Source organism: Papaver somniferum, chromosome 3, assembly GCF_003573695.1.
Source record: "Papaver somniferum cultivar HN1 chromosome 3, ASM357369v1, whole genome shotgun sequence".
NCBI classification, from domain to species: domain Eukaryota; kingdom Viridiplantae; phylum Streptophyta; class Magnoliopsida; order Ranunculales; family Papaveraceae; genus Papaver; species Papaver somniferum.
Window position 1 is genome coordinate 18,488,793 of NC_039360.1, and position 20,956 is coordinate 18,509,748.

At 36.8% G+C, this 20,956-nt stretch overlaps 1 protein-coding gene across 1 annotated transcript; it reads right to left on the reverse strand.

Moving 5' to 3' along the window:
- Window positions 1–18,558: 18,558 nt before the first annotated feature.
- On the reverse strand, window positions 18,559–20,466 carry LOC113360980 (11S globulin seed storage protein 2-like). The gene is made up of 4 exons (XM_026604383.1): window positions 20,116–20,466; window positions 19,755–20,020; window positions 19,208–19,651; window positions 18,559–19,110 (listed from the first exon to the last, which is right to left on the reverse strand). The coding sequence occupies exons 1-4, from the start codon at window positions 20,441–20,443 to the stop codon at window positions 18,727–18,729; spliced, it is 1,422 nt and encodes a 473-aa protein (XP_026460168.1). The 5' UTR covers window positions 20,444–20,466; the 3' UTR covers window positions 18,559–18,726.
- Window positions 20,467–20,956: the final 490 nt, after the last annotated feature.

The window sequence follows — 20,956 nt, forward strand, 5'->3', positions numbered from 1 at the left end:
GGCACGGATCTCTTTACCTTTACTTGGATGCGAACTAAGAAAGCATATTTCTATTTTCTATATCTCTATCTATTTTAAATTGATATTTTTTATTATATCCATGTCTTATTTTTCTGAAAATGGAAATAACACCTCCCTTATTTGTTTTATTCCCATACTTGACTCTGTTCTTCATCTTTGAAGATATTAATAATTATGTTTCTTTTCTTATTAGGCGATAATTACGCGCTTTGATGAAATTTTAAATGCATACCTTCCTGTCTTATATGTGGTTACTTGATAGCATCTTATTTGTCCGCCTTCTGTTTTTCCCAGCGTCTTCCTTATGTATCTTTTTCTTGCAAAACAACGAAGTTAATATTATTGGTCTGAAGGATTTTTGTGGAGGTCTTATTGTGCCTCCCTAAATAGAGGTTTTAATCATCCTCCCCATGTTAATAGAACTTATCCTTGTCCCAGGGTATTCTTTCTGGTTGGGCGGCAAAATCGCAGGCGGTCGTTATTTTTTCGAGCACTGACTCATTGATTTTTCTTTAACATCTTTACATATTTTTCCTCTGCAGGATATATTGACGCGTCAATACGACAAGCTTAAGTATTCCCGTGAGTAAAAACCCTGTGATATTGACGCCTTTGACACAATTCAGCTCCCTAATGGAGGATGTCGTCCTTATCTTCCCCCTGATTTCCCTTTCAAGGAAGCTTACCCCTACCGGGTTAGAGTGGGATCTTCCTATCCAGTGATACAAACAATCTATTGTTTTCGTGGCCTCTTATCCGTTCGCCGATATGACTTATAGTTACGAGACCACACCCTAAGTAGGGTATTTTGAGGACCGAGTGTATCATAGTCAGGACTTGACAAGAATAGCTGGGAACGCTCCAGACGCCCCAGGCACGCTTGACTCAACCGTGTACCGCGGCGCCATGATCGAGTTTCTATACTTCTTAGGAGATATCTTAGTACCTTAGGATTTTAACGCAGGAGTCTCTTCGGGATAGGCTTTTGTTTCATCCCAATTCTCCATGACCTAAGTTTCAGGGTTGGTATGGATTTCTCCAGGGTCATGCATTACTAGGTTTTCCACAATTATGACGCGCATTAGGGCTTACTTATCTTGCCTCTTGCATTTATACGAACTAGGTTGCACGCCACAATTGGATGCCTAGCCTCCCTAATTAGAGGATTTAATTTTTTATTGCCTCCTACTGAGGTCTTATCATAAAGTCTTATTTTTGCTTTTTCTTCTACTTGTATTGTATATGAACTATATGTTTATTTTGAAGAAGAAATCTTTCATTTTCATTCATATGTTTGATCCATACAATGGGATGTATTCTTTCTATATATATTCTTCTTCATATTAACTACTTATTGGAAATACATCTCTTCTTAAGATAATTTCTCTGCTTCCTGCACCCTTTTTCTTCATTAGATTCGCACACAAAGTACTTTCTTCGAGTATATTATGATTTTTGCGTTGTCTAAAGGTAATATTTCTTCAAATATATTCGATTCCATGGATGGTTGAGCTTACGTCCTATATCTTTCCCTCCACTATCCATCAACTCGTATGCTCCATTTCCTACAATTCTCTATATAATGTATGGCCCATACCATTTTTTCTCCAATTTTCCGTCTCCACCTTTCTGATAAGACGGTATTTCTCGTAATATTAGCTCTCCTGGTTGGATCTCCGTTTCTTTGACGTGTTTATTGTACTCACGAGCTAACCTGTTGTTATAGTTTTCCATATGTTGTATGGCGTGTTCTTTGTTTTCTTCTAAATCATCAAGCTTTGCCAAGATCAAATCTGTGTTTAAGTTCTTTTCCCATATATTAAACAGAAAGAAGACATTCCTGTAGCTTTCCTTCTTGTTGTTCTATACACCCATAGAGTATTATGAACCTGTTTTCACCATCCTTTATTCTGTCCTTCCAACTTCTTCTTCAATATATCTGCAAGTGTTTTATTTATTACCTCTGCTTGCCCGTTACTCTGCGGGTATAGAGGCGTTGATTTTCCACTTTGGATTTTAAACGCATTAAACAACATCTATATATTTTCGCCCTCAAACTGCTTCCCATTATCATAGACTATTTGCGCCGTAATTCCGAATATTTTCAAATATGAAGGTGAATATATCACGATCTCGAATGTGTTGGGTTGCTTTTGCTTCCGCCCACTTTGTGAAGTAATCAGTCGTGACGATTTTGTATCTCCTTTGCGCTGTTCCTGGAACGAATGGTCCTACAATGTACAAATCCCATTTTCCAAATGGCCATACACTAGTTGATGAATTTAGAACCGCCCCTGGAGCATGTATTCTTTTTCCGTGATGCTGGTATTCTTCACAACTCCTAGATACTTCTTTTGCGTCTTCGTGCACGTATGGTCAATAATACCCTTGCATCTTAGTTTTATAAGCCGATTGATAGACACATTTTTTGTGTCTAATTTGTCCTCAATGTCCGTATTGTTGGCACTCGATTTTGTACTAATTTTGTTATTTTATGTATTTGTAGGTATTTTCTGGAAATAAATATTTTAAGAAAATTCGGCTCGAAAAGTTGATTTTGGCACCCGGAGGACAAGTGTTATTCGGACTCTCGCTTTTGGATAAGGGGCGACCACTGGATAAGGGGCGACCTTCTTTCAAAATTCAAAATTTGTTTTGGCGGGAAAATTCTTTCCTTTACTGGCAGATTTTCAATTCGACATTTGAAGGTGTTTTAACGAGATTAAAGATCTGAGACTTAATGGGTATATGTGATATGAGTATATGAAGATATTATGGTGGTTGGGATCGATCAAATTTGTCCAGAAAATCAATTCCCAATCAAAACAGAGAAAAGAATATCGTCTCATTTTTGGAAAGAAAAGATGTTGCATGTTTGTGTAGTTAAGCCCAGATATTCTCCTAGGATGCGTATCAATCAGTTTATGAAGATTTCCAAGACAATTAACGTACACAGAGGAAGAAATAAGAAATTATTCTCAAAAATATTTTTCTTCATTGTGAAGATTTTTGAGGAGTTATGGCGAGATTCAATGAGGCTTAGGTGTATAAATAGGTTTCTACTATCACAGGGAAGGGCTGTCGAGAGTTTGGGGTCTATAGGAGTGTAGACTCCACAGGAATTGAGAGAAAAATTGACAGAGAAACTGCTGCTGCTGCTGTCTGAAGAACAAGGAATCGGCCACGGTTTCTTCATCCGATGCGCAACAGTTTCTTCATCTTCGCAACAGTTTCTTCAACCGATTTGCAACAGCATATTCAGCCACAGAACTTCATTTTCCGTCACCATTTGTTTCTCTGTATCAGTCCAACATCGTCTTCGCAACAGGAACTGCTGTTGCGATTTCTCTGTTGCATTGTTTACTCATTTGTAATCAACTTTGGAGCAATAATAATATATTTTGAGATGAATTACACCATGATGAGCTAAACCCCAACACTGGGGTGATGGAGGAAGCCTTATTTCACACTTGGGTAATTATATTTAATTCTTCTCATGACTTTTGCACTAATTTTAATTGAAATTATGATTTGAAAAAATTAGTTGTCATTTGATTTGATGCGGCATGCTTAGCTTAGATGATTTGATGCCTCATGCATAACATTTACATCTAATATTTGGAGAATTTATCTTGGCAAATATAAGAGTCAATATATTTTGTATATTTACTGAGCTATAATTGTTAAAAGAATCATTATTTGAACCTTAAGAAATGAATTCGGTGGAATCCTAAACCCCAGTACCTCTTGCACCATTGTTAATATTTTTGTGTATATAATGTTTTATAAATCTAAAAATCCATTACCTTCACAAGTCCGAGTTTGAACGATACCCCTTATCATCATTACAACAACATTTGAAAATACATCAAGTTTTTGGCGCCGCCGACGCGGATTTGTTCTTAGGTAGAATTTTTTTTAGGTTTATTATTATTTTTTTTTAGAATTGTTTGTTCCTTTTTACGTTTCTTTTTGTCTTTATTTTGCAGGTTCAAAGTGAAAACTAAGGACTTGGAGAGGAAAAAGCTTAAAGCGAAAAGCGAAAAGAGAAGAAAAAAAAGGACAATTTTAGGATTTAATTTTTAATTTTTAATTTTTAATTTTTTTGAGTGTGTGAGGAAAACTGTAATTTTTTTTATTTTTTTTATTTTGGACTTTAAACAATTGGACTTTATTTTTTTTTAACCCTACGGAAGGGTATTATTATTAAAAAAAAAAAAATTTATTATATAAACTGTGTGCAGGGAAGGACGACGATTACTATATCGTCTCGGCCCCTCGGGTTCGCACACGGCATAGGAGTCGTGGCCCGAGTCGACAACAACGGTTCATCCCCCGTCTGGTACGGGAGGTAAGTCCAACCGAAACACCCGCGAATCTCCTGCAAGCGGGTTACTGTCTGCCTTAAGGTGATAATTGTTTGAGGACGAACCGGACTGTCTTTATTCCTAGTAAAGGGCAAGGCCTGGCCAAATCAAGATAAGGACGGATTTCATCACCGTTTCCTTCTTGCCCGCCTTAGGAAAACAAACCGAACGCGAACCTAAGCTTAAAATTTGGAATAGAACGAGACCGATAGGGTAACGAGCTTAATAGGAAACTCGTTCGAAAAATATTGGTTGCTCTTTAAGCACACTCCAAAGTTCATGATGGTTTCTGTGAGTTGAATGCGTGACTGCGCCGCCTTGTGATAGCGGTGAGGCCTTGGGTATCAAAGCTCCACTGAGCTTCCCTCGCCTCAATTCAACTTACTTTGACTCGGATTGATTCCAGAGGGGTTTGCTCAAATTGCAACGAATTCCCTTTCGAAAGATAGAAGCTGGTCTAGAAACAATCTAAGTGGAGCCATCATGCTTTTTGTTTGCTAGAAATCTTTAGGTTTGCTTTGGTGGAGTCGAGTCGGCCTTGTTTGTGATTGTATAGAATCCCTCTGTAGTTTATATTTCTTCGGTGATGAATCCTTTTGAGGAGACGCCACCTGCGATGACGTTGCGAGAATATATGTCTAGAAATTCTCGTTATCAAGAGACGTCTTCGGAAATGACTCTTGGTGAATATATGCGTGGGCAGCGATATATGGATACTCCAACTTTTATTGAGGAATCACCTCTAACGATCTATGAGAAATATTATAAACATAGACCATGTAGTTTGGAACAAAGATTGAGAATTCTTGAATTTCAAAAATTGTATCATGATGATGAGGATAGTGATGATGAAGAATCTGAAATATGTGGGAATAGTGATCAGGAATTTGTTACCCCAGTTGAGCCTTATAATGATTATATTATTTCTGGTTCAGATCCTAATAATTTTAAAAATTATTCACCTATTCAAAAGGACGAGGATTTGACTAGAGATACCCCCGTTTCAGACGATGTAGTATGTCCTGTTTACGAAACCGATGATGGTTTAGAGGAACCAGTTTATCTTGAGATCGTGTCAAACGATTTAGAAACAATAGTCTTAGATGAACTTGTAGAGATTAGCGAGGATGAACCTGACTTAGAAAAATCAATTGCCGACCAGAAATTAGGGAGGTTATGACTAGTCTATCTAGAGACGCCGAAAACTCTAAGTTTGGGGGTGAGTATCATTCTCCATGTGCTTTAACTCTTAGTAAGGTCCCTCACTTGGGACTTGACATCAATGCCTCAACCATCTTACAAGATTATCTTCATAATCGTTTTCCAGAACCTAATGATATCCAACAAGAGTCTCAAATGTTAGAAACCCATCCTCTGGTTGATGTGGTTAACCCATGCAATAATACCAAGATTGATTTTGTTTTCCCACCAAATAGTTTTCTTCCAATTGTGGGAACGTATAGATTTCAAATGTGTCACTTATTAAGTTCTGATACTAAGCCTAAGTACTTTAGGTTAATGGAATCGACACATTTTCCTAAGAATGACCACTACTCTCACTGTGGTCAACTATGTAAGTCATATCTGATTGACTTAGAGGATCCGCAATTATTTAGGTTATTACTTCGTGATTCTAAGTTCGTATTTGAGTTTTTACAGACTCTAAGACCTAGTGATTCGGATCCCATCTATGAAGAAACGCAGCCAATGAAAATATTCTATCAAGATCCTTTCATAGAACCTGAACCTGAACCACAATGGGACATAGGTATCTTCATCAGGAAACTAGATAAGGGTATGCAGTACATGTTCACTTTCTTGGGTTATTGTAGTTTCCTTTGGTCAGCTCTATTTAGTTTTGAAGACCCACAGTTATTTCGACTGTTACTTTATGGTTCGAGTTGACTAATCCTTTCCTAAGTCTGGCTGAAGACTTTAAACTTAGCACTTTTGGGAGGTAACCCAATCTCACGCAACACGGTAATATCCTTCCTTAACTCTTTTACTTCAAATAGTAACGTTTCTCCTGTTCATGTTTTTAATTTTCTTTAGAACATTGAGGACAATGTTAGATTTAAGTTTGGGGGTATTGGGAGAAACTTTTAGTTGCGTAATAAATAAACTCCAGAGCCTAGAAATTTATGCGTATTTAGGATAGCACTAACCAATCTAAGTGGATGGAAACATTTTTGTTTTAGGAGTTGAGGAACCAATCTGACTAGATGGAAACATCTATAGAGTCTATTCATAAAAGCACAGAGCTCAGGTGTTAGAAATAACATGATAGTTTCGCCATATCTTGTCGAGTCCTTTTCACTTTCTATTTTTAGTTTTTTTTATTTCAAGTGATTTGGTGGGGCACACGATTCAAGTTGTTACCTTTGCTAGGGTGAAATAGAGTGACTGAGTTACCTTTTCAAAAAAAAAAAAAAAAAAAAAAAAAAAAAAAAAAAAAAAAGACCGGACCAGTTAGACCAATCGGAATAAGTATTAACACTTGGATAGCAATATGCGTGTGTTCTCCCTGTTTCCGTCGCCTAAGCAAGCGTGGAATGCAGGACCCGTGGGAACTATCGTGTAATCTGCTGACAAGAAGCATGCGCTTGGATCCAAAAGATCTATTCATGCCGTTAAGTTAAAAAAAAAAATGATTATTGTTATGTGTAGTCAACTGCTGGTTCCCTTGTATTTGCCAGTTTGTTGATCTAGATTTAAGTTATTGACCACTGGTTCCCTTGTATATGCCAGTGTGTTAATATTAGTCAGACCGGTATCTCAGTCATTTAGGTTAGGTTCACCTTGGCAGAGGCCTTCAGACAGATATGGTGGTTGGGATCGATCAAATTTGTCCAGAAAATCAATTCCCAATCAAAACAGAGAAAAGAATATCGTCTCATTTTTGGAAAGAAAATCACGTAAAAGATGTTGCATGTTTGTGTAGTTAAGCCCAGATATTCTCCTAGGATGCGTATCAATCAGTTTATGAAGATTTCCAAGACAATTAACGTACACAGAGGAAGAAATAAGAAATTATTCTCAAAAATATTTTTCTTCATTGTGAAGATTTTTGAGGAGTTATGGCGAGATTCAATGAGGATTAGGTGTATAAATAGGTTTCTACTATCACACGGAAGGGATGTCGAGAGTTTGGGGTCTATAGGAGGAGTGTAGACTCCACAGGAATTGAGAGAAAAATTGACAGAGAAACTGCTGCTGCTGCTGTCTGAAGAACAAGGAATCGGCCACGGTTTCTTCATCCGATGCGCAACAGTTTCTTCATCTTCGCAACAGTTTCTTCAACCGATTTGCAACAGCATATTCAGCCACAGAACTTCATTTTCCGTCACCATTTGTTTCTCTGTATCAGTCCAACATCGTCTTCGCAACAGGAACTGCTGTTGCGATTTCTCTGTTGCATTGTTTACTCATTTGTAATCAACTTTGGAGCAATAATAATATATTTTGAGATGAATTACACCATGATGAGCTAAACCCCAACACTGGGGTGATGGAGGAAGCCTTATTTCACACTTGGGTAATTATATTTAATTCTTCTCATGACTTTTGCACTAATTTTAATTGAAATTATGATTTGAAAAAATTAGTTGTCATTTGATTTGATGCGGCATGCTTAGCTTAGATGATTTGATGCCTCATGCATAACATTTACATCTAATATTTGGAGAATTTATCTTGGCAAATATAAGAGTCAATATATTTTGTATATTTACTGAGCTATAATTGTTAAAAGAATCATTATTTGAACCTTAAGAAATGAATTCGGTGGAATCCTAAACCCCAGTACCTCTTGCACCATTGTTAATATTTTTGTGTATATAATGTTTTATAAATCTAAAAATCCATTACCTTCACAAGTCCGAGTTTGAACGATACCCCTTATCATCATTACAACAACATTTGAAAATACATCACCGATGATCTCCCTCGTCTATGATTCCCTGCATCACCATAATGTATGGATTTCAATATCTCCATTCCTTCATATCGTGTTTGACATCTGAGTGAGGGTCCAAGGAAAGGCTTTTTGTATAAGATCCTGTATCTCAATTCGTAATTTGTCGCCCTACTCTTAAGCTTGTGCGCCTCTAATCTGTTTCTTGGTACTTCTCCCTTCTCCAGATAGTTATGAAGATCTGCTCTCCAATCCACTCCTTTTTCAGCTTTCCTTTCTTCTTGGTTTTACACCAGCATTATGTCTGCGTCTTCTTCATCTTTGTTGATTGATGGAAAAGAGAGTGTATCTACCTTAATATAACGCGCAGTAGGATCCACCAACATAGAGGAGATAAATGCCAATGCATTTGCGAATCGATTATCTTTCTTTTAGATATGTCTCCAATCTATCTTCGGTATTTTTGCTGAGAGTTCTATGACAAGTTGCTTATATTTTTGTAGAGATGGTTCATTCGTGCTGTATAGACCCTGTATTTGACGTATCAAGAATTGAGAGTTACTAGTCACCCTGATGTCCTCTAACTTCATTTCAATTTCTAGCCTTAGTGCATGCACTACTGCTTCATATTTTGTCTCGTTATTTGTAGATGCAAACTCCAATCTAAACGAGTATGCCATTCTTGCTCCTTGTGGGGAAATGAATACTATTCCAATCCTTTTTCCCTCTCCATTGGCCGATCCATCTACTAATATCTCCCACCTAATTGGATTTCGTTCTGTTAATAAGTCTTTTGGATTTCCTTGCTCTTCATCTATGTCCATCATTTCTTCCACATCTTTAACTTCTTCTAATGAAAACTTTTCCAGGAAGTCTGCGATAACCTGTGATTTTTGTGAAGATAATATTTCATAGGGTTATTTGGTTTTTGGTACTCAATTTTTGACCAAACCCTGGGTTTGGTCTTTTTTCCAGCCTTTGCGTTTGGTCTAAAGACCAATATGTTGACTCGTGTTGACTCGGTTACATGGTGACATGTCTAACTATTGACTTGGTATATTTTTTTGCACCCCTTAAATTATTATGTATTCATTATCAAGGGCCCCGAAAATCCAATGATTCACAATATGTTTGCAGCATCATCTCTATCTTTCCCCTTAAAGGCCTTGAAAAATGAAGCTCTCACATTAAACGGTGATGAAACCCATGATTCCTATTGGCCGAGATAGGCATTTTTTAATGCATAAGCTATGGTGAAGACACTTGGCATAACTCTATTGGTTGTAATAATTAAAATTTGGTTACAATTTGGATACATCAAATATTTAATTGTTCGTTAGTAACGGTGTAGACAAAAAAGTAGGTGAACAATACTTCTATTAGAATTTGAGCTTAAATAATTTTGTTACACCGTGTTTACACCAAAACTTAAATGTACATTACTAACACCGTCAAAGATGGTCGACACTTGCATTAAAATCGTTAAAGAAAAAGAAGAAAAAAGAACGTAAAACTCTTTAATTCCCATTTATTTAAGGAAATCTATTCAATAAGAAAATCGTGTTACAAAGTGGTCAAGGAAATCCATTTAATCAAAGAAATCGTTTTAAAAGGAAATTGTTATACTTAATCTGTTAAATACCTTTCTTAGAAATGGTGTTATATTATTCTTCTCTCCTCCCTCTCTCCTAAAAGAAAAACAAAAAAAAAAACTTTAGAACTTCCTCCTTCTTCTTGCTCATCTAGTCCTTTTGTGCTAGATCTGGGCAAGGATTTTTAGTTTTTATGAATAAGAATAATTTAATTTTTGTTTTTTTTTTGTGTCTATGGACACATTTCTTCGCTGATTGGGCGATCTTTTCTTCGTCTTGTGGACGATTTTTTCTCTTCTCTTTAATAGCGATTCTTTCAAATCTCTATGGTGTTCATTGGCTTGTTATTCTCGATTTATCAAGAACATCAACAATTCTGCTCGGCGTCGCTTTGGATTCATCTTCAACAAGAGGGATTTAGGGCACCCGGATTCGATTGGATCTACAAGATTTTGGGAAAAATACTCCATTTCATTTGGAGCATATCTTATTGAAGAAGATAATCATTTTAAATGGTCGGAGTTGATTCGGGTTCGCACCATCATTCATCACTACTACATCTACAAAAATTTGGACGTCTTTGTGGTTCATGGCTCTTTCTCTTCGCGATGTACTTGCAATTGGTGTCGTCATTTATATTTGGGTTTTGATTATCTTGTATTTTGGTATTTTCATAATCTTGTAAGCAATCATGTAATCGTCATTTTGGTTTGAATGAATTGAAATGTGATTTCCACCAAAAAAAAAAAAAAAAAAGAATGGTGTTCGTATGGAAATCGAACTAGGAAGGAAATCGTGTGATTATTTATATATGCAATTCATAAACGTAAAACCATTCAATTTTGTTATATTGATTGGGGTATTACATAGGCCATGTCCATTCATGGTATGAGATAGGTCACAAATTTCATACATGCTTCTTCACACGGGTAAGCCTGCCTTAACCTCATTGCCCAATCTGTATTCCGTATGTACACTACTCAAAAATGATGATTTTGTAGCCTAATGCGATAAATATAGTAGGCTTTGAAACGAAAAAAAAAAACAATAATAAGTGTGTCCTGTAACCTACAGGTATCACTGGTATAGGTATCACTGTACAAACCTTAATCTAGAACTCGAAAATGAATGACATTGCCAATGTATTCCATATTTCGGAAGTATGCAATATAGACTAGATCTGATCCGCTCATTAATATTGTTAATCAAGATTTTTCTTTTGTTGTTTTCAGCTTGCAGCCTGTAGCTTCTTTCGATAGATGAAGTGCTAGAGGTTGACTCAAAGGTTAATACTTTTTACATAGATAGTTGAAAATATCACTGGTAGAATCCTTGAACCAGGTTTCTTCACTATTCTTAATGTATTCTAAAACAATATTTAGCAATAGAAACTGCTTAGAGATTTTTCAATTTTCTTTACCTGCTCTCAAATTATAATACCAAAAATCTTATTTTTAGTTTGGTGAATAATACTGTCTGCTATGGATTAGGAAATTGGAAGTATAAAAACTTCATGACATTGAATTTATAACACATACATGTAAAGAATGTAAAGAAATTAGCTTTGGTTGATCTTACTGTGTCCTGAGTTTTCGGCAAACAAGTATCATATATTCAGTGAGCCATTAACTGTTTCATACACTGGCCATCTTCTTGGCAACAATTGTCCCTCTTAACAGTTGATTAACATATATTAGACACTTCAAGATTTCTACACATAGCCAAGGTACAGTTCGCTTATGAGAGGAAGAGAAATTTGGTCATGTAGGGACAATATCGGTGCTATGCGGCCGGGCCCAGAAATAGGGTCTGGCGGTCCGTGAAGATCCTAACACAAACATCATCTCATGGTTAGATTAGTGATAAAAGTAAGGTGATTTCTATTTGTTGAAACATTCTGATATGCATTCTGTTGTTCCTCTTGCTTAGATTAGTGTTTCCCTGCACGTTGTTATTATAATAAAAATATTGAGAACCATCTTTTTGTTTATTGTCATACGTTTAGTGTCTTCACTTAATCTTTCTTCAACATATGTTGGGACCTTCTTCTCATCAATCTCATTATTATGCTCACAATTGCTTTATCAGAACATGAAGGGTTTATTACAGCTATAATGAACTTCAAGGACATCCTTGAGGGTTCTATTTTTTAAATTGCAATAATTTCTCATTTTGATTTATCGCAATTTAAAACTCATAATTCTATAAACTTGAAGCCTGGGCTAATTTGAAATTTCATTCAACCTTTTTTCTTTCTGTTCTTTTGATGTATGCGTTTTCTGGTTTGATTGCAGTCAAGAGTATAATTTCTTCTCTTATGGAGCAGCAGAACAGGTATTCCTTTATGGGTTTAAGATTTTTGTAAAGTTTCGGTTTGAAATTCAAATTAGGGTTTAAGATTTTTGTAAAGTTTCGGTTTGAGATTCAAATTATGAAAGCTGAGAATGCGAATTAGGTTTTAAAAGGTTGGGTACACAACTGAAGAGATGGTTCAGTTGGACATTTTTTTTTTTGGTGATCGTAATTCAGTTAATAATATGGAACAAAGATGTGGACGTGGATTGGGCAAGGTATAATCTTAGTTACTCCTTTTGGTTCAAGCTATTCACTAGATCATTGTACTAGGTGTTAGATGCTTCAGTCATATTGTTGAATTTTCATCCAAGTTAACTTCTGTTACCATTACTGTATTATCAGTTAGATGTCCTTTTTTTGGAGCTAAATACAATTTAATTCAGAACGTTGTGATTATAAGAAAGGATAATGTATAGTGTTGTCAACTGGTGACTGAAACATTTGATGGGTACAGAGAGTTATAAGCACTATCAAGTTAATGCCTAACCGGTTTCCTTTTGTTTTTCTTAGGCACATGCTTAATTTTGACCAAAGTTTAGCCCTGAAATATAGACATTTTAAATGTAACCCTGCACTTTACAAGTGACTCAGTGAGTCCCTTGCACTTGCAAGACTCTATGGATTGCTTCCTTGCCGCTGCCATTGCCTGGCAATAGAGAGTGCATCAGTTTTTTACGAACAAGGTTTAGATACTTGAAGATTATAATTAGTACAAGTTCGAGCGTAAGTATCAAATTCATTTATTTTTCTTTTCTTGAAAAATTACCGTTTGAATGAACTGTAAATAGATACTAGCGCCCTGCTTGCTGATTATTAGTCGTGCCAATGTGTTTTTTGATATAGAGCAAAGTATCGTTTGGATTTAGAGCAACTATGAACTGGCAGGTTTTTTTCAGTAATTGATTTTAAATTTTCACTTAAGATAAAAATATGCATTGTTGATTTCAATCGATTAATTTGAATTTCGTTTTGATTTATTGATTATATGTGGGATGGTATGTCTAATTAATCAGTAGAAATATTATAGGTGGTTGTTCCTTTGAGACATTCTTTAATCTTTAGATTGTTTCACTATCTTTACGGGTTCTTCGTGCATCTTTTCTTTGAAGTAATCTCTCTTTTCACCAGTTTCCGTGAGGGAATCCGACATAGCAGTTTGAAGTATTGCGGATTTAGTAGGACACTATACTAAATTTGAGCATTGACACAAAAGTTACAGAACAAGCAGAAGTAGTAACAGTTTCAAGTATTGCGAAAAAGAATAGTACCTAAAATTTTGATCATACTAAGAATGGACAGGAGATCAATTTCAATATGAGCACTAAAATTTTGAAATGATATCCTGTTTAGGCAACTGGGTCTTGATACCTTTAACTGTTTTGTTTTCTCGGCAATGATATTTTAATCATATTTTGTTTTGTTTATTAGTATATGTTTTATATTTATTGTTGCATTCTTATTATATTGCGCTTTTTTGGTTTTAATCATACTTATTATGCAAGGAAAATTTGGTGCATCAGTTGAAGCTTTCAATAAAACACCCCTCTAAAGCTTATCATACTGTTTTGTTTATCATATTTTGTTTTTCTTTTATTAAATACTGTTTTGTTTTGGTTGATTTGCAGTTCTGCAAGTGAGATGAAGAACACCCCTCTAAAGTTTTCTTATGTTTATCAGTGTGCTTGCTTTTATTCTTTCCACTGCAATCTCTTACAAGGGATGTTTACAAAGTATGTCTCACACCAAATCAAAAATATATTGCTACGGGGCAGGGTGAAGCCCGGCGCACGTCAAGTCAAAAGAAAAAGAATGCCCCATGCATAGCACGAGCACTAATCTAGTAATATATAAAACCACGGCGGACCTTGACATTGTTGATATAAACCAATTCGAATTATCCATCATCAATTATCACCAGCGTCACCGTGACATTTTCTAGCTCAATCTCTCAATCATCCCTGCCAATATTGGTCATTTTTTTCTCTTTATTCTTCAGACTCGGTCCCTAGATCACCGGAAACTATAACTCATCACTACATAAAGGCAGCAAAACCAACTCAACTTTCCTTGCTAACCCTGTCCTGCAACACAAATCCACTAACACCATTATGGCTTCAATTTCACCGCTGCAGTAGTACAAACACCTTCAACAGTTCCACCAACACAGCCAGCCATTGCAGCTGCATCTTTACCAACACCAATAAAACCCATCTTTCCTCCTTTCCTGCGGAATCAAACCCTTCTGTAGCTTCATTACCTCATAGTTGCAGAACATCAAACCTCCAAAAGCAAATCCATCTCATCCCCATCTTCAATTTTGTGTTCAACTTGAGCACCAGTTCAGTTCTTGCTGTAAATCCAAATTCCAGTGAAACCCATCTCAGCACCACTTGTACCATCTTCTAAGTCTCTCCTAACCCTCTTGAATCAAAGATGAACACTTATATCTTCAACTTTTACTCTCGAAAGAAAACCCATATCAATTCACAGTATCAGCAGTTCTTCCCTGCAAATCAAGAACATCATCAATTCTAGACTCCGTACAATCCAACAAAATCCCATCTTTGATTTAACAGCAGAAGCTTGAATTTCTTCTCCTAATCCTTCTCTGAGATTCTCACAGAAAATCCAAAAGTTGAATCAAACAAACTCTAATTTGGTATGAACCCTAATTTCTGATTGATTTGCTTAAGAATCTAAAACTAAATCTTGTATAACCATCCGTACTTCAATTAGGAAACAAACCGTCACTAATCTATCAATTTCACATCAATTTCGTACCTAAACATCAACCAATTAAAAACCCTAATTTAACTTAAGTTTTTCTAATTTTTCATGATTGGCAGTAGAAAATTCTCCTTCGTAACTCATAGAGAATAACTCCACTTTCATCTATGTAGATTCACTAGTTGATTCACTCAAAATAACTCAGAATTTCATCATTCGAAATCGAACAGGAGAAGAAGAAAAAAGCAGGAAAAGAAATGAAGGAGAAGGAGAAGGAGACGAATGAAGAAGATAAGACACCAGGCTGCAAAAAAGAATAATTTAAGGGGCGAACAAAAAAATAAACTAAGTCAATAGTTAGACATGTCACAACGTAACCGAGTCAAAACGGGTCAATGTTGGTGTTTAGACCAAACACAAAAGCTGGACAAATGTTAGACCACATCTTTCTACTTGTGCATCGCATCTTTCTACTCTTCCTACTCTTTTTGAGCTCTTCGTTACTAATTCAATTGAGACTTTAGTTAGCACTCTAACCTTGTGGGCTTGAAAGTACATGTGAAGCTTTTGTGTTGCATAGAGTAGCGCTAGAATGAGATTTTCAATCTTGGTATAATTTCTTTCTGTTGAGCTGTAAATATTGCTTATATAATATATTGGTTTTTCTACTACTCCGTCCAGGCGGAGCGATACAACACTTAATGCATGCGGAGTTGATGCGAGGTATATTAACAATTCCTCTCCTGGTTCAGCTTTCTGCAAAATAGATAAATTTGTTAAATAATTCTTGATGCTTTGGAGTGCTTGTTCACATTATACCGTCCATTCGAACTTGGTCCCCTTCTTAAGGATATTGAAGAAGTGTTTGAATTTGTACGATGAGCGCGAAATGAAATTCCCTAAGGAAGCCAGTAATCCATTCAGTTTCTGTACGTCTTTTATCGTTTAGGGTGATGGAATATCTCGAACTGCTTGCACCTTTTCTGGATCCACTTCTATTCCTTATTTTGATACGATGTAACCCAAGAATTTTCCCGATGCTTCCTAGAAAATGCATTTTGTCGGGTTTATCTTCATTTTAAATTGCCGCATCTGTTCAAATATTTCTTTCAAATTATCAACATGATCTACCGCTTTCTTGATCTTAACTAGCATGTCATCTACATAGACCTCCAAGGTAGTAAACTTTGTGAATATTTTCTCCATCATTCTCTGGTATGTTGCACTTGCATTTTTCAATCCAAATGGAATCCTTGTATAACAATATAACCCTCTTGGTACGAAAAATGCAGTGTGTTCCTGATCTTCTTCTGCTAGAGCTATTTGGTTATAGCCTCAATATCCGTCCATTAATGATAATATTTCATTTCCTGCCGCTTTTTCTACCTTTTGTGGTATATCTGGAAGCGGGAAGCTGTCCTTTGGGCATGCCTTGTTTAGATCACTAAAATCGATGCAAATTCGTATCCCTTTGTTCTTTTTTGGTACCACCACCATGGTTGCTATCCATAATGGGTATTTTGCTGGCCTGATTATTCCCGCGTCTAGCATTTTTTGTAGCTCCTGCTTTTATATGCGGGTGGTATACGGTTGTTATCTTCCTTATCCTATGCTTGAATGGCTTCACGTTGTTGTTGATGTCTAACCTGTGACATGCAATTGAATGGGTCTATACTTGGCATTTCATCCATGCTCCATGCAAAGACATCTTTATATTCCCACAATAGGTTTATCATCTTTTCTTCTTCCTCCTTATCCATCCTGGTTCCAATCTTCAGCACCTTTGGTTCTTCTCTTGTTCCTACATTTATGTCTTTTGTTGGCTCTGCCGCTGTAAAATTCGCCTTTGGTTCACATAATGGTGATGGCTCTTTTATTTCATGCATTGGTTCGCCTTCCTTCTCTGGGATTTCACTTGGTATTCCTTTTCCTTCTTGTCATGGATGTTATACGTTGGTTGCATCAGCTCCCATCACTGTATCCCATACTCTTAAATGCGCGGTAAAATATGATGTCTACTGAGCTTCTAGTATCTATCAAAGTCTTGTCTATTGCCCACTCCTCTGATTTTTTCGCGCTTTCCTCTCTTTCTTTTCGCCGCGCAGTTAAAGTGACGACCATCGGATCTGTTCGCCTCATGTTATCATCTGCCGCTAAATTTATGTGTTGTTTTTGCCATTCCTTCAAAGGAGATACTTTATTCACAGTCATAATTTTCCTTCCTTCATAGTCACGCTTATGGATCCTCCCTTTAATCCCTGCATGAAAATCTGCTTACATTGTATATACCTGCTTCCTTCCTTTGCTACAATACTTTTTATTTCTCTTTCCGGCACTTTTTGTTCCGTCTTTCTTTGTTATCTCATGTATAACTCCTCTACAATTTGGTGATGCTTTCTCTTCGCCGTTTGATTTTTTCTTTTCCTGTTCTTTGTTCCTGAAATAATATCCTCTTTTCACAAAGTATGAAATAACCTTTTGAGATTTAGAAAATCTGCTACCACAAAAAATTCCTGCTCTGAACCGAAGACTTAAACTATTTTCTTTAGATCTAAAACTCAGAAACTCTCAAAACTAACGAAAACAATGATGAAATTTTTAGTTTGAATAAAAAACCGACGACTGCTTCTAAACTATATTTAAAGAACTTCACAGGCAGGGATCATCCCTCTTCTTCATCCAAGATGTATTCTAGCGCCAAAATGTAGTTGTAGGAAATCATACAACATACACCCAAGTAAATCTATGAAATAAATCTAAGACATCATAAGGAAAACTCTAAATCATTTTATTAAAAGATAGAACAAATACAAAGGAGTTGTATGAAAACCCTAACTTGGAGAGCACAACAATTTTTTCTCTCCTAAAATTCTTATCTAAGCTCTCAAAAAGATCTCTCGCTTTTACAATGGCTTCTTGTTCCTTTTATAGGGGTTACATAGTGGAGGACAGCTAATAAAGCCCTTATTTTCGGATCTGGGAGGACATTATAATCGCCCATCATTATATTTGTCGCGCTGATCTTTTAACTATCGCGCTGATCTTCACACTTTTGGTGTGACTTGGTGACGTCATCTCATCCGTCAACATAAATGTAATGAGCGCGTCATATTAGCTTGCTATCAAATGTGTACCTTCGCCTTACTATCGGGTGTGCGGTATTTTGCACCCACAATTCCAGAAGGATAATGGGCTCACGGGAGTTCCACCAGCATCCCGCCATGGCATACAAAACTGAGAATCCACATTGTATATTCCCCCTGTAGTGTTGAGAATTAATCCACCCACAAGCAAAGACACACACGTACAGGGGAGTTCCACCAGCATCCCTCCATGACATACAAAACTGAGAACCCACATTGTATATCCCCCCTGTAGAGTTTATAATTAACCCACAAGCAGAGACACACGCGTACAGTTGCCAGATGCAGGATTTAAGTAGCTTCATGCTTTGACTATTAGAATCAACATTGAGGGCATCAAATCTGACGACAATTCATCAGTCTTCGAATGTAACTACAATGTATTTCTACAAGTCCAAGTTAGCTAAATCACCATTTTTATGTGATAATTTTTATTCGGCAAAAGATCTAACTCTTACATCGTCTCTTATTAATTTCTAGCTACTTATTACAGCTTTTTTATTATAGAAGTAAAAGCATACAAAACCATCACAGTTCCTCCTCGTGAGTCTTTTAGTTATACATGCATATATCATATTACCTAGTGACGGAAGTCAGTTTTATCACTGTTAAGAAGATCTAACATTTCTAAGAGGCAAGAGCATGGTTTGATGTTCCCTGTTATATTTGAGGCTTTGGGCTTCTTGTGTAGAGATTTGGAAAGAGTTTGCGAGAACTTGTATTGGCATTGCTTTGAAAGCTGAGGTATAACCCACTAAAGGACTCTTCATAGGCTGACTGGAAGTCTTGAAAGCCACGTACTCAAATCCATTGTTTCCTGCCCTCATTGATGAAACGAATTGCTGAGGAACGACAAAGAGCTCTCCTTGTTTCACATGGTCATAATAAACTGTTTGTCCATTGCTACCTACAATTTCTACATGGGCATCGCCACGAGTCACATAAAAGACGCTGTGAGCATTCATCGTCCAGTGAGGTGCATGCATTGCATTCTGCAAAAATAAATAAAAAGCAGATCATTTATTATGTGATCTTAGCCGCTCAATACAAGAATAAAAGGAGCGAGTACATGTATATATGTAAACTTACCGGGTAAAGGTTTCCTTTCTCCGCGCTCATGTCCATGTAGTTTAGAATTTGAAGCTTTTGTCCGTTTGCGTGGTTGATTCTTCCGGCTTGCTCTGTATAAATATCAGCTTCTTTAGGGTTGTCCAAGTACTGCCTAATTTTCAGGTTGCAGTAAAGTTCCTCCATGCCGTTTTCCCTTCTTGATTGATACCTCTGTTCATATTCTTCGTCTTCTTCAGGCCTGATCATCCTCATTCCTTCTCCTGTAACTCTAACGATAAAACCTCTCTGATCTTCTTGCTGCATCCTCCTAATAACTTCCACGGGAAGGTTAAACGCTTCAGCCATCAAATTCTCATCGAATGCTCGAAATACATTTTGGAATGTCTCTTTTTGCTGTTGTTGTTGCTGTGGACTTTGTACGGATGAGTAGATTTGTTGGTGCCCACCAGCAAGGTAGAATGACTGCACAAAACCAAATAGATGTGAAGTGTTTTTGCTTATGTTGGCTATGAAATGAACCATCGCCGGAAAGATAGAGAAAAATTGGTTAATTATGCATGCATACCCTTAACTTTTGTTCAAGTTGGTTGGCATTGTTGTTAAGATCATTAACAGAGACAGCAACAAGTTCTTCATTGCCATCGTTGTAGCACCAGTGAGCTACACCAGCTGGAACAGCAACAATGTCACCTTGGCGAACCCTGTGTACTTTCTGGTGTTGATCACTTTGTTCACCCTGTCTAGTCCTAATACTTCCGCCTCTTACTGATTGTTGCCCAGAATGGTATGTCTCAGCGCAGCCGGGGATGGACATTCCTATCAACCCCTGACCTGCAAATAGTATACACAAATACTTCAATAATTGAACTCTAAGAAAAATTCTGTCCAATATAGACAGTCCGACGACGAGAAAGTCTTTGTGAAACCTTGTTGAATGTACACAAGGCGAGGAGATGGAGAAAAGTTGGGAAGCGAAAGACAATTAGGCTGAATGATGTTTCTTAATGCAGCAACGCCAGCACATTGGAACTGATCATCAAATTCATTCCACATTTCAGTCACACCTCCTTCAGATTGAATACGCTGAGTAGGCTGACTCGGTGTTATGCGTTGGATACGACATTGTCGAGCCTCTTGCTGTTGAATCTGCTGCTGCTGATATTGTTGGCCTTGTTGGCCTGTTTGATATTGGGCAAAAGCCGTTGACACGAGGAAGAAGATGATCAAGGTTACGAAAGGAATAGCTTTAGCCATAGTTCGAGATCACAGTGAAGAGAAATGTTATAGCTAGTGTTGTGAATAAGGATGGAGCTCAAGCTCAGTATTTATAGTGTGAGATATTCAAAAGTTTGTGTGGTGCCTCGTTGGGTCCGTGTATGTCGTCTGTTTTTGCATGTGAAGTGCTTTGTCGTGAAGTTAACTAGAAATGCCACCTTTTGATTACTGTCTGCTTTAAAGTGCATGGAATCTTTACTACTACGTGTTGCTAAACAATGTGTACGTAGCTAACTTGTCTACCCAGGCCAAACACTTGTCCAAACGAAGAAAACAGGTACGCTCTTCTATTACTATGAACTTGGTTAATTTTTCTCGTCTTACTATTATAAAGTTGGTTAACCTTTTGGTATCTTATTAATTCATTCTGTGTTTAAAATTAACAAAATATGTTGAAACAAAAAAAATGAGGAAGAGCTGGGATCCTATTGAGGAAAAATTTGATGCCATGTGGCCCTGGAAGAAAGGTTTTCTCACAAGGGCTGGGGAAAA

Excerpts from the sequence above, each read along its gene's own strand:
- LOC113360980 (XM_026604383.1), bottom strand. The coding sequence starts at position 20,443 with ATGGCTAAAGCTATTCCTTTCGTAACCTTGATCATCTTCTTCCTCGTG. Across the intron at positions 20,021-20,115 it reads CCTTGTGTACATTCAACAAG|GTCAGGGGTTGATAGGAATG; the intron begins GTTTCACAAAGA and ends TACTATTTGCAG. Across the intron at positions 19,111-19,207 it reads AGAAAGGAAACCTTTACCCG|AATGCAATGCATGCACCTCA; the intron begins GTAAGTTTACAT and ends TTATTTTTGCAG.